The sequence below is a fragment of the Erpetoichthys calabaricus genome, chromosome 10 (assembly GCF_900747795.2).
Source record: "Erpetoichthys calabaricus chromosome 10, fErpCal1.3, whole genome shotgun sequence".
NCBI classification, from domain to species: domain Eukaryota; kingdom Metazoa; phylum Chordata; class Cladistia; order Polypteriformes; family Polypteridae; genus Erpetoichthys; species Erpetoichthys calabaricus.
This window is the reverse complement of record NC_041403.2, coordinates 26,381,146-26,394,983: the sequence shown is the minus strand read 5'-3', so window position 1 is coordinate 26,394,983 and position 13,838 is coordinate 26,381,146. Positions and strand designations below refer to the sequence as shown.

The 13,838-nt window shown below is 39.4% G+C and overlaps 1 protein-coding gene across 2 annotated transcripts in view; it reads left to right on the top strand.

Moving 5' to 3' along the window:
• Positions 1 to 13,838, top strand: part of LOC114658899 (BMP/retinoic acid-inducible neural-specific protein 3-like) — a 492,078-nt gene that overhangs the window by 269,197 nt on the left and 209,043 nt on the right. For both annotated transcript variants that reach the window (XM_028811009.2, XM_051932810.1), the window contains one exon: positions 5,166 to 5,356. In XM_028811009.2, coding sequence (XP_028666842.2) covers positions 5,166 to 5,356 — 191 coding nt within the window. The remainder of the gene's footprint in view (positions 1 to 5,165; positions 5,357 to 13,838) is intronic.

The following is a 13,838-nucleotide window of genomic DNA, read 5'->3' as shown; positions in this document are numbered from 1 at the left end:
AGCTCTGACGGGAGAAAGTTCCCCGTGTGAGGAGAAAAGCACATGGCTGTGATATCTCTGGCAATAAGCAGCTACCCTCTAAAACACATGGAGCTCTGATGATTCTCTCAACAGCGTCAAACATTACTCCTTAACAATCTGTAGATGATAATGTCTGTTGAACAAACAGGTATCGCTAACTAAGCGGAGGCAAAGTGCACTCCAACATGTGGCGAGACATAGACCGACTCGAACAGAGGCTGGCGAGTGAATGAGGAAGGCCCCGCCCCCCCGCTCTCAGTCCTCAAGCACTCTGTTGGATTTGCATAAATACATTGGCACTGCAAGTACTTAGCAGGATGAGAAAAGTCACAAAAGTTCAAGTAAATTATTGAAAACAACCAGAACTAAATCCGTTAAGTAATTCTCTCGTGAAAAGCGGACAGACATGCAGACAGAACACGCTTGGACCACAAAATTTTTAAAACCGTTTCTTAGCAAGCACCTATGGGCAAAGGGTAACCTACATTCAGGGCCGGATTTATATGAAAAGAGGCCCTAGGCTATTCCACTTATGAGGCCCTTTCACCTTCCATTTTTAAGTTTGTAAATTACATGAGAGATAATAAAATACGTAATACGCGTTGATCTTAACCAATACATTTTTATGTTTGTTTATTAGTCATATGCATAGAATTTCTCCTTATTTTCGGTTCAATGTTTTAGTGTTCACTGTTTTTAGAATAGTGTAATTTTAATTTTGCTAACAATTTGAATGTAGGCCCCTCTTGATCTTGAGGCCTTAGGCTGAAGCCTAGTTAGCCTATAGGAAAATCCGGCCCTGCCTACATTCCAAATTTCAAGTCCCAAGTCTTCATGGTTCAGGAGATTTCGTGATGAGTGAGTCAGTGGTATTTGGCTTTTATACATATAGATTTCAAAAATCTCCATATTCTTGCACTTCGCTCTTCAAATTGGTTTCTCTCAGTTTTACAAAATATGGACATACTTTACCTCAGGAATCTTTTCTCTATTTTGAATGATAATTATTGTTTTATTACTAATATTTTCGCTTTCCACTTTACTCTTTTAGTGATATTTGTGTGAGAAATATGCTTACTAGGAAGCTAAAACATTTAGTTTTTTATTAAAGGGTGTGGATGGGTGAATGAATTTAAGTGTTGAGGTGCTGACTGGGATTCCCCTTATAATTACAAAAACTTAAATCCCAAAATAGGTGCACAAGGGCACAAAACAAAAATAAAAATAATGCAGCCTTCTTGGCTTCTTAATGGTGGTGGCTCTTGAGTGTATGCCAGTCATGGGGAGCTCCATCTCTTACCATATCCGGGTCCAAATGAGACCGACATCTGGAGCCCTTCAGCAAGAAGACATGGGGTTAATTGCCCTCAACGGGAATCTTCTTACTGTTACAGAGGAGAAAAAAGATGAAACTGTTAGAGACAATGCCCCCTGTCATCCTGGTGGGGTATCACATGCCTGTGATGAGCTGGAAAGCTGTTCCTTAACATGCATGTATGAAAATTGCCATTGTCTTTTGTCTACTTTTGGCTGTGTTGCCATTATGATGATAATCCTCTTCTTAGGCCCCAGTGTGATACCAATTTTCTTGTTTGGGTCCTCAGTTTAAAAAGTTTCAAAACCCCAGTTTTAACAGACCAAACCTAGATAATGAGTGGACAATCCAGCTTCTCATTTCACAAATAAAAATGAGACAAAGACATTAACTTTCAAGCTTTTGCTTGAAAATTATATTTATTTGCGTCAACACCATTAACAAAAAATATATAGCGTGACAAAGATTCACAGACCCCCGCGACCCTGTGTTCGGATTCAGCGGGTTGGAAAATGGATGGATGGACAAAGATTCATACATCTTGTGTGGCTTAACTTTTAATGCTGTCCAGGTGTCAGTAATAAGATGCTGACTACTATTTAATTTAATGTTGGGGTCATGACCTCCACAACTCCCCCCACAACAACCACCAAAGCTACTTAGTAACGAATGGAGAAAAACAATAACTGCCATGATAAACAAAAATGGCATTAACGATGTTTCAAAATAAGTATTCATAACTAGAAAACAAAATTAAAATTTGATTGCAAAAATTGTAAACCCTAATAGAGAATTTTAAATAAGCAAAAACCCCAAAAGAAAATGTATAAAAATGAATAAACACACAAATCAAAAGAAGTTGCTAGTAATTCTGCCACACAAATCCAGTCTCATGGCACAGACTTTTGCTAGTTGTCTTTGTGGAGTTGGCACATATCCTCTGTCAGTGTGGGTTTTTCTCTGGGATACTCTGGTTTTGCAGAAGGGGGAAATTTAGCTTTAATAGAAATTCTAGAAATATTATAACAAACAACAGTAACAACAGTAGCAACAGCAGCACCCTTCAAATGTACACCCGAATTAATTAAAGGAAGAAAACTTCTGCCTTGGTTAAAGATAAATGAGCAGGCACAGTGAGGCATTAGAAAGGCATATTGCCAAAGGTATTAAAGAGCCCTAGTTGTGTTTCTTCACACACTTCTGCTGAACGCAAAACACAGACTATGTTTCTAAGGAAAACAGTCAAACAAGAGTCTACTCTGCCCTTTGTTCTATAGTTCCTCTGTGTTACGAGACCAGTCTAGCCTGTCATTGATGTGGACCCCCAAGTACTTGTAGCAGTTGTGATAATAAAGCGACACAGACATCATAAAGATTTGGGGCAGCCACCCGTATATTGTTTTCCCGGATGCAAAAGTTGAATTTTAGAAGCACGATGTGCAATTTAAAGAGTCCAAACCAGAACTGATCATTACGGACAAAGATGGAGGCTTTAAAGGCCCATAAAGGAAGTGATGTCATCAAAAGGGCCCAAATCAGAAGTGATGTCTTCTAGACCAGATGTGACATCAGCAAAGGGCCCAGCACTGGAAGTGATGTCTTCTGGTCCAGAAGTGACGTCAGCAAAGGGGTCGGCACTGGAAGTGATGTCTTCTGAGGTGCCGGAACCTTGCAGGATTTCCAGGGAAAGGTCTGTAGGGAACTGTTAAAGACAGTCAGCGCACTCCGCTGCCCCCTGGTCAAATGTTTACAATTACTCAGGCCCTTTAGCTGCCTCCTACTCGCATGTCTGTGACACAGTGTACCCGCCACATCCACTCCCTGAACAGTAACCAGTCATAGGTTACTCACAGGTGGCGCAGTGGTAGTGCTGCTGCTTTGCAGTAAGGAGACTGTGGAAGATTGTGGGTTCGCCTCCCAGTTCCTCCCTGTGTGGATAGTGCTTTGAGTACTGAGAAAAGTGCTATATAAATGTAATGAATTATTATTATAGAGGCTCTTTGGTATGGCGAAAATCAATAACCAGTTCTTTAGTTAGTTTCTACAAGATGGGAGACACTGTCACACAGGAAGCAACCTCTGAAAAGGATATAAGGGTTTATGTTGACACAACATTTTCGTCGGCTAAGCAACGTACAAAATCAATTAAAAAGGTAAATAAAATGTTATATCATAGGTTATATCATAAAAACTGTTTAATATAAGTCAAGGGACATTATGCTCAAACACTGACCTGCTCTAAATATGGAGTATTGTGTGCAGTTCTGGTCACCACAATACAAGAAAGACATGGCAACACCTGAAGCTGTGCAGAGAACAACCAAGTTCATCCCAGAACTTCTGAACATGTTGTACTGTGACAGACTTAGAGATTTAAACCTGACGAGTCTGCGTGGGGACCTAAGTCACATGCTTCAAAATCATCAAAGGCATCTGGAACAAGCTACTGAGACATGGAGTTGAAGCAGAAACCTTGAACAACCTATGAGAAGAATCGCAATGAGGTATTGGGACAGCTTAGCTGTTAGCCAAACCAACTGGCTTGATGGACTGAATGGTGTCCTCTCGATTGTTAAATTTTTTGTGTATGATTTAACTGATGTTCTCCATCTGACTGTTATCCTCTGTCTCATCCCCCTTATTAAAAAACCCAATTAGTGCAGAATTACTGGAAAATTACAGCAAGTGGTATGACTCGGTGTTATATTTATTGTCTGAGGTATACAGATTGAAAAGACAGGACTGTTCCATGTGGTGATCCAATGTTGTTCACATCTACGTCAGATGGAATGGAATTGGAAATGGAATTAAAATGAGTTAAGTTAAACGGTGACTCCAAATTTCACCCATTTTGTGAATCTATGGTACCCTATCCAGTCCTGGTGCCTACCTTGCACTCAATGGATAGAGACTGATTCTCATGACCCTTCACTGCATTAAGCTGTTTTGAGAATTTATATACAGTACAGTACGTATGCATTTTCTACTTCACCTGTAATGTTTTGATATATAAGAATTTTTTGAAGGGTATCATTAAAGAGTATACTGCTTAGTGTGTTATACAGTATTGGGGCAAGCTGTCTGAAAACTGATAGCTGAATAAACGGATTATGGATTGAATTTTTTTACCTTTGGCCAAGACTTGTATTTCCTGTAATTTCGAGGATGGACTAAAAAAGAGGAAAAGAACAAACAAACTTCACAGCTGCTTTAACTTTAGATGATGTGTCATGTGGAGTGGAAGAAACAAGAGTATATCTCAGTCTTAAAGTTTTTTTTTCCTCACAGCATACATGTCAAACACACCGTTTCTATCCTAGGAGAGTTCCTTCTTGTTATTCATCTACATAGCTCAGACATCAGACAATCAAGAGTTTCTGTCTGTGCTGCTCTTGTACAAACCCATGTGACTAATGCCGTCCCCGGTAGCCAGCCTTCCCCATATTCTCACTGTGTTCAGTATGTTCTTTTGACTTGAACTGATGTGAATAACTGTATGGACGCGTCTTTGAAGATGACAGATTTTCTTCTCTGTCTGGCTCTGTGGTCCTTAATCTTCTGTATGTTTTAGCTTTTTTATATATCTGACCTGTCACAGGGTCTACAGTATATGTATCTACTGCATATGCCTTAAATAAAATGCTAGTTAGCATTTTACACACTGAACTTGCAAAATATTGCTTTAGATGTATGATTCATAAAAGTAAAAGTCCTGTTTCTTTGAAGTGATGACATATTTTGTTTTTGCAACAATGAAAATAGTTTGAAAATGTAATTTGACTAATAGCTCATAAGCAAATCAGTGAAAAAGCTTTTCTTTTAATTACAGGGAATTTGGCCGCTGGAAGGTAAATAATTTGGCTGTTGAAAGACGAGACTTTTTGGGATCTCCTTTACCATTTGCCCCGGAATTTATCAGGAATATCAGGTTATTGGGACGCAGACCGACCCTTCAGATCATCACTGAGAACCTCATCAAGAAATATGGGACTCACTTTTTAATGACGGCCACCTTGGGAGGTACTTTCAGTTTGTTACATATTCAGATGTGTAATCAATTAAAATATACATTTAGAAGTATGCACTAAAACAAACATGAAAACTTAATGTTTAGTTAAGCAGTCTATACAGTAGGTATTATTAATTGAATATCTACCTCATTCTCTGTCTTTTGGAGGTGGTTTGTCAACCCTGGAAACAGCAGAATTGCTTGTTTTTATCATGCTGGAGAAATATAACAACTTTATACCCATGCTGCTCTGCTCCTACTTTAATGCTGCCTTGTTTACTTCCAGGGCAACCCCCACACACATACAGGGCACTCCCACCCTTCTTTTTCTTGGCTGTAACAACCAGGTCTTGCTTTAGTTAATGTTCTTACTGTATCACAAATTCACCAAAGAGGCCACGATAAAAACAAAGTCAAAGATTTATTAACAACAACACCATTTATTTATATAGCACATTTTCATACAAAAAGTAGCTCAAAGTGCTTTACATAATGAAGAAAAGAAAAATAAAAGACAAAAATAAGAAATTAAAATAAGGCAACATTAGTTAACATAGAAAAGGAGTAAGGTCCGATGGCCAGGGTGGACAGAAAAAACAAAAAAAAAAACTCCAGAAAGCTGGAGAAAAAAATAAAATCTGTAGGGGTTCCAGGCCACGAGACCTCCCAGTCCCCTCTGGGCATTCTACCTAACATAAATGGAATAGTCCTCTTTGTAGTTCGGGTTTTTCACGGAGTCACTTGATGCTGATGGTCATACAGACTTCTGGCTTTTAATCCATCCATCATTTTTGGAACATCATGGTACTTAGAGTAGATGGTGGTGGCGCAAGCCACCACCAAAAGGACACCGGAAAAGGAAACAGAACAGAGAGTAGGGGTTAGTACAGATTTTAGAGCCACCATGAATAGTTATTATAATGAATAGGATATACAGAGTATCAGGATTAAATTACAGTGAAGTTATGAGAAGGCCATGTTAAAGTAATGTGTTTTCAGCAGTTTTTTTAAGTGCTCCACTGTATTAGCCTGGCGAATTCCTACTGGCAGGCTATTCCAGATTTTAGGTGCATAACAGCAGAAGGCCGCCTCACCACTTCTTTTAAGTTTTGCTCTTAGAATTCTAAGGAGACACTCAGTTGAGAATCTGAGGTTGCGATTTGGAATATAAGACGTCAGACATTCCGATATATAGGATGGGGCGAGATTATTTAAGGCTTTATAAACCATAAGCAAAATTTTAAAGTCACTCCTGAATGACACAGGTAACCAGTGTAGTGACATCAAAACTGGAGAGATGTGCTCAGATTTTCTTTTCCTGGTAAGGATTCTAGCAGCTTCATTCTGCACTAGTTGCAAACGATTTATGTCTTTTTTGGGTAGTCCTGAGAGGAGTGCGTTACAGTAATCTAGTCAACTGAAAACAAACGCATGAACTAATTTCTCATCATCTTTCAATGATATAAGAGGTCTAACTTTTGCTATGTTTCTTAAGTGAAAAAATGCTGTCCTAGTGATCTGATTAATATGCGATTTAAAATTTAGATTACAGTCAACAGTTACCCCTAAGTTTTTTACCTCCATTTTGACTTTTAATCCTAATGCTTCCAGTTTATTTCTAATAGCCTCATTGTATCCATTATTGCCAATTACCAAGATTTCAGTTTTCTCTTTATTTAACTTGAGAAAGTTATTATTCATCCATTCTGAAATACAAGTCAGACATTGTGTTAGTGAATCAAGAGATTCGGGGTCATCAGGTGCTATTGATAAATACAGCTGTGTGTCATCAGCATAGTTGTGGTAGCTCACGTTGTGCCCTGAGATAATCTGACCTAATGGAAGCATGTAGATTGAGAAGAGCAGCGGACCCAGGATAGAGCCTTGTGGAACACCATATAGGATATCATGTGTCTGAATTAGCATAAGCCACCCTGATTTGTGGTTTTCATAAACAATTTAATGATTTACTTAATGAGGTAGAATGACATAATAAAAAATAATAGATGTGTCATATATTTGAAATATTAAAATGCTAGCTTCAATTTAAATGTTAAAGTCAAAATTTGCTCAATTGAAATTAGTGAGAAGTCCAGCAAAATTACACTTCTTATTGGCTAACTGGAAAAATTACAATATGCAAGCTTTCGAAGAAGGCCTGAAGAAGGGGCCTGAGCTGCCTCGAAAGCTTACATATTGTAATCTTTCTAGTTAGCCAATAAAAGGTGTCATTTTGCTTGACTTCTCACTACATTCATAATGGCTAACACGTTACACAACACCCTAGTACTATGTTCAATTAAAATTGAAATTTGTTATTTTTCACCCTCTGATAAAGATCCACAGAGGACTTGATCTCTGGTAAAGGATCAAAAATATCATTATATTAGTAATTAAGGCGCAAGGTGAAGACAGAGGTGGCAAAGGCTAAAGAAAAAGCGTTTGATGAGTTGTATGAGAGGTTGGACACTAAGGAGGGAGATAAGGACCTGTACAGACTGGCTAGACAGAGGGACAGAGCTGGGAATGATGTGCAGCAGGTTAGAGTGATAAAGGATAAAGATGGAAACGTACTCACAAGCGAGGAGAGTGTGTTGAGCAGATGGAAAGAGTACTTTGAGAGGCTTATGAATGAAGAGAATGAGAGAGAGAAGAGGTTGGATGATGTGGAGACAGTGAATCAGGAAGTGCAACGGATTAGCAAGGAGGAAGTAAGGACAGCTATGAAGAGGATGAAAAATGAAAAGGCCGTTGGTCCAGATGACATACCTATGGAAGCATGAAGGAGTTTAGAAGAGATGGCAATGGAGTTTTTAACCAGATTATTTCATGGAATCTTAGAAAGTGGGCGGCATGTTGGCGCAGTGGTAGCGCTGCTGCCTCGCAGTTAGGAGACCTGGGTTCACTTCTTGGGTTCTCCCTGCATGGAGTTTGCATGTTCTCCCCGTGTCTGCGTGGGTTTCCTTCAGGCGCTCTGGTTTCCTTCCACAGGTCATGCAGGTTAGGTGGATTGGCGATTCTAAACTGGCTCTAGTGTGTGCTTGGTGTGCGGGTGTGTTTGTGTGTGTCCTGCGGTGGGTTGGCACCCTGCCCAGGATTGGTTCCTGCCTTGTGCCCTGTGTTGGCCGGGACCCCATGACCCTGTGTTCGGATTCAGCAGGTTGGAAAATGGATGGATGGATGGATCTTGGAAAGTGAGAGAATGCCTGAGGAGTGGAGAAAAAGTGTACTGGTACCAATATTTAAGAATAAGGGGGATGTGCAGGACTGTAGTAACTACAGGGAGATAAAATTGATAAGCCACAGCATGAAGTTATGGGAAAGAGTAGTGGAAGCTAGGTTAAGAAGTGAGGTGATGATTATTGAGCAGCAGTATGGTTTCAGTATAGATGCAATGTTTGCTCTGAGGGTGTTGATGGAGAAGTACAGTGGAACCTCAGATCACGACCATAATTTGTTCCAAAACTCTGGTCGTAACCTGATTTGGTCGTGACCCAAAGTAATTTCCCCCATAGGATTGTATGTAAATACAATTAATCCGTTCCAGACTATACAAACTGTATGTAAATATATTTTTTTAACGATTTTTCAGCACAAAAATAGTTAATTATACCGTAGAATGCACAGTGTAATAGTAAACTAAATGTAAAAACATTGAATAACACTGAGAAAACCTTGAGCAGTGAAAAGTAACATTGCAAGAATTCACGCTATAGCCTTATGAACCGATCGCTGTAAACACCTTTTTTAATGAGTTTTAAGCACAGGGAAAAATCCGTAATTTAATAAACAACCAAGAAAAGTAACATTGCAACAATGCACGCTACGAACTGATCGCTGTAAACAGAAGAGAAGTGGAGGTTAAAATCCAATAGAAAAAAGTCTTCATTAAATACAATGAGGTTAAAACAATGCTCGAATCAGTCTCTTTAAAAACAAGCCCGGTGCATTCTTTAACTGCCTTCTCGGCCAGCCCTCTCTCTCTCTCTCTCTCGCTCGCTCGCTCTCTTGCGTTCTCTCTCTCTCTCGCTCTCTTTCTCTCTCTTGCTCACTGTACAGGTAATGCACAAGGAGAGACTGAACACGTGCAGAAATCATCAGCGCATACGAACTGGAAGGGAAACTGGCAGGTCCGAGACGTTCGTGACCCGAGGTTCCACTGTATAGAGAAGGCCAAAAGGAGTTGTTTTGCATCTTTGTGGACCTGGAGAAAGCATATGACAGGGTGCCTCGAGAGGAGCTGTGGTATTGTATGAGGAAGTCGGGATTGGTAGAGAAGTACGTAAGAATTGTACAGGATATGTATGAGGGAAGTGTGACAGTGGTGAGGTCTGCGGTAGGAGTGATGGATGCATTCAAGGTGGAAGTGGGATTACATCAGGGATTGGCTCTGAGCCCTTTCTTATTTGCAATGGTGATGGACAGGTTGACAGATGAGATTAGACAGGAGTCCCCATGGACTATGATGTTTGCTGATGACATTGTGATCTGTAGTGATAGTAGGGAGCAGATTGAGGAGACCCTGGAGAGGTGGAGATAGAGTCAGGAGGAACAAGACAGAATACATGTATGTAAATGAGAGGGAGGTCAGAGGAATGGTGAGGATGCAAGGAGTAGAGCTGGTGAAGGTGGATGAGTTTAAATACTTGGGATCAACAGTACAGAGTAATGGGGATTGTGGAAGGGAGGCGAAGAAGAGAGTGCAGGCAGGGTGGAATGGGTGGAGAAGAGTGTCAGGAGTGATTTGTGACAGACGGATATCAAGAAGAGTGAAAGGGAAGCTCTACAGGACGGTAGTGAGACCAGCTATGTTATATGGTTTGGAGACGGTGGCACTGACCAGAAATCAGGAGACAGAGCTGGAGGTAGCAGAGTTAAAGATGCTAAGATTCTCATTGGGTGTGATGAGGATGGATAGGATTGGAAATGAGTACATTAGAGGGTCAGCTCAAGTTGGACGGTTGGGAGACAAAGTCAGAGATGCGAGATTGCGTTGCTTTGGACATGTGCAGAGGAGAGATGCGGAGTATATTGGGAGAAGGATGCTAAGGACAGATCTGCCAGGCAAGATAAAAGGAGGATGTGGTGAGAGAGGACATGCAGGTGATGGGTGTAACAGAACAAGATGCAGAGGAAAGAAAGATATGGAAGAAGATGATCTGCTGTGGCAACCCCTAACGGGAGCAGCCGAAAGAAGAACAAGTAATCACTAAATAGTCAAAATCGATAACTCTCCTGCTTAAGTTTGAACTTTGTCTTTTTTAGCCTTCTGAGTGTGGCTTTTAGGGAGTAAGGGCCACCTGTAAAGAAATCAAATATCACCATTTTAATATATTCGTGATCAGCAACTTTGAAACAGCATAAAATGACACTCCACGTGCCTGTATCACTGATCCCCATTTTTTGAAGTTTTTTTTAAAGGAGTAACTTTGACTCCATGTATCCCATTAGGGGGTGAACACCTGGAGTCAGTTGATGTTGCATGTAGAGCAGCTAGTCCTTCTGATCAACACCTATTGGTTTAATCTTTATCATTAGAGTATGGCCTGCACAAAATATGGTTGGAAAATTGCCAAAAGATGGACATTTTTAGCTGTAGTGGAGCAAAAATAGAGGAAAAGTCATATGTGGGGGTTTTCTCTCACTGAAGTGATTTTAAAGCATTCTTATGTAATTCTTATGAACACAGAGAAAAGCCAAGCAAAATGACACCTTTTTATTGGCTAACTAAAAAGATTACAATATTCAAGCTTTCGAGGCAACTCAGGCCCCTTCTTCAGCCAACAAAAATGCAAGTAGGTAACACTGAAAGAGTAGTAATGACAATGAAAAGAAATTCTATGTCTGTCTGTCGGGCTTGCCTGTTACAATAAAGTATTTCTGTCTAAGTTATTGGTCTTGCCCCCCAATAGGACCACAAATACAATTCTTTCTGCCATCCTTTTTTCTGCCATGAACCACACTGTTGTCTCTGCCACAAGACGAGTCTTTGGTATTCACTCCCTACTCACTACTTTGCTGCTTACCTCAAACTCAAGGGGACCCTGAATAGAGGTGTTTTTTTAACATTTTCATTTCATTTTCATTTTCTTGGGTATTTGCAGTCAATCTAAGGAAAAAAAAAGCGGCAGACCTAAATTTCTAGGGCCCTGAACTTTGAACTGTTATGAGTGCCCTTTCACAACCAGCAATGAGGTCTGGGTAACCACTGTTCATAAAAACAAGAGGCCCAGCATAAGCTAAAACTATTTCAACTTTAGTACGTACCTTACTTTTCTAAATATAACATTTATTTTCGAGTAAGGGTTATTAAAATATTATATCCTTTATGAACAAATTATTGAAAAAAATTTAGATCATTATGACGAGAGCTATCATGTTGAAAATGCTAACGTGATTCATCCACTGTTTGTATCTACCAGATATGACATCTTTATTAACTATTCATTTTTACTGTATTTTAATTCTACATAGGTGAAATTATTATTTGTTGAAATAGTGTTATATGTTTAGAATATTTTAAGATTTTATAAGATTATTCATGTAAATTGAAATTTTAATTTTTGTTATAAATGTAGTGAGAAGTTAAGCAAAGTGACACCTTTCATTGGCTAACTACAAAGATTACAATATGCAAGCTTTCAAGGCAACACAGGCCCTTATAATATTTTAAGTTATTTACAATTATTTCATATTAAAAATATTTAGAATGAAACATCCTTAATTTGAACGTTTTCTCATTTACAACTAGCCTACCATACTTTAATCACCTTTTAATTTTTTTTAACAATTATTTTGTACTGAGTTGCACTATATTATTAACATTATTAGTTTTTAAAAGCCCCTCTTCATACAGTGGACAGCTAAAATGTCTAAGCAATGTGGATCAAAGTCACTTCTGGGGCCTCTCTGGATTAGGGGCCCTGAATTAAGCTTCCTTCAGTTTCATTGTACAGTAGACTCACCCCTGCCTTGAGGTGCAAAAAAGTGCAACTTTACCAAAAGGTTAAGTTAATCATCAAAGAAAACTGGAGAAACCCACGATTATGTTTGATATTTAATAGTCAGAAAAGGTGATCCTTGTGACTGCCTTTACCACTTGCTCAATAATGCAGATCGTAACATGTCCACTTGGCAAGTTAGTGGTATTTTGATTTGAGTCTCGTCTGTATCCTTTTGTTTTTATCTTATTTATGTTTTATATACAAAACAAATAAACAAATTCTGGATAATAATTATCAACACAATATTGATGTGTGTACCTGCACTCTTGTATGTAGAGGGTGGCGGACGAAAAACCGAACCATCTCCGACTCCAACGTCGACGTACGTTTCTTAGCCCTTACACGAAACAAGCAATGGGGCCCGATTCTTTTAGTAGTTTGCAACTGACACAGCCTTACACCACTTCTTCACCAACTCGTGAATACTGCTGTTTGCTGGTAGGTTTACGCCAGGAAACTTCTGTGTGAACATGTCCCGCATTTCCTTAAAAGAACCGGTAGACACATATGCCTCCATTATTTCAATCCTCTGTTGCAGAGAATACATCTTCCAGATCTGTTTCGCGCACGTCTGTACCCACTGGCTCACAGCTTCCTTACTAATGCACAGTTGGGGCTGCTGACCACGTTGCGACAATGAGGCTCCGCGATCACAATGGCACCCGCGTGTATAATAGCTTCAGCCAGCCTGTTGGAGATGGTTCAGTTTTTCGTTCGCCACCCTTTATTATAGCTTACTTTGTAAGTCGCCTTGGATAAAGGTGTCTGTTTCCCCTTTCCTCTTGAAATGTGTGGTCCTATCATGTGAATTTCCCATTGGGATTAATAAAGTATCTATCTATCTATCTATCTATCTATCTATCTATCTATCTATCTATCTATCTATCTATCTATCTATCTATCTATCTATCTATCTATCTATCTATCTATCTATCTATCTATCTATCTATCTTTAATATATGCAACCCATAACTAACAGGAAACCCCCACTTCCAAAAGGGTCAAATGCTGCAATTGGTGACATCCTCATAGACACAGAGGGGAAACTCTTCTTCAGGTACCGTATATATATATTTTAAAAAAGAAAAAGGTCAGACAAACACAACACTTATAAACACTGAACAAACAAAATTGACATTTTATGTAGCCCTGCTACAGTATTCCTACAGAAAACAATATTTCTGATAATGGATGGAGTGAACATCTACTCATTATTTACATGATATGAGGTTGGATGGGAATTTTGAATAAAGTGGCCATGACCAGGCATTTACTTTTTGAAGTTTGACACTTTTAAGAGACATGGAGTACCATGTGATGACAGTGATTTAAGAGGCAACTCGCACTACATTTTTTCCAGCTAAAACCCACCAGGGACCCTGAGGCATGGAATCCTGTAAGATCGATTTGCCTCAAGAGGAAGTGTGTGGATTATCATAATGCAAATAGGCACAGAATAGTATTTTAATGATGCATGAATTTTAATGCG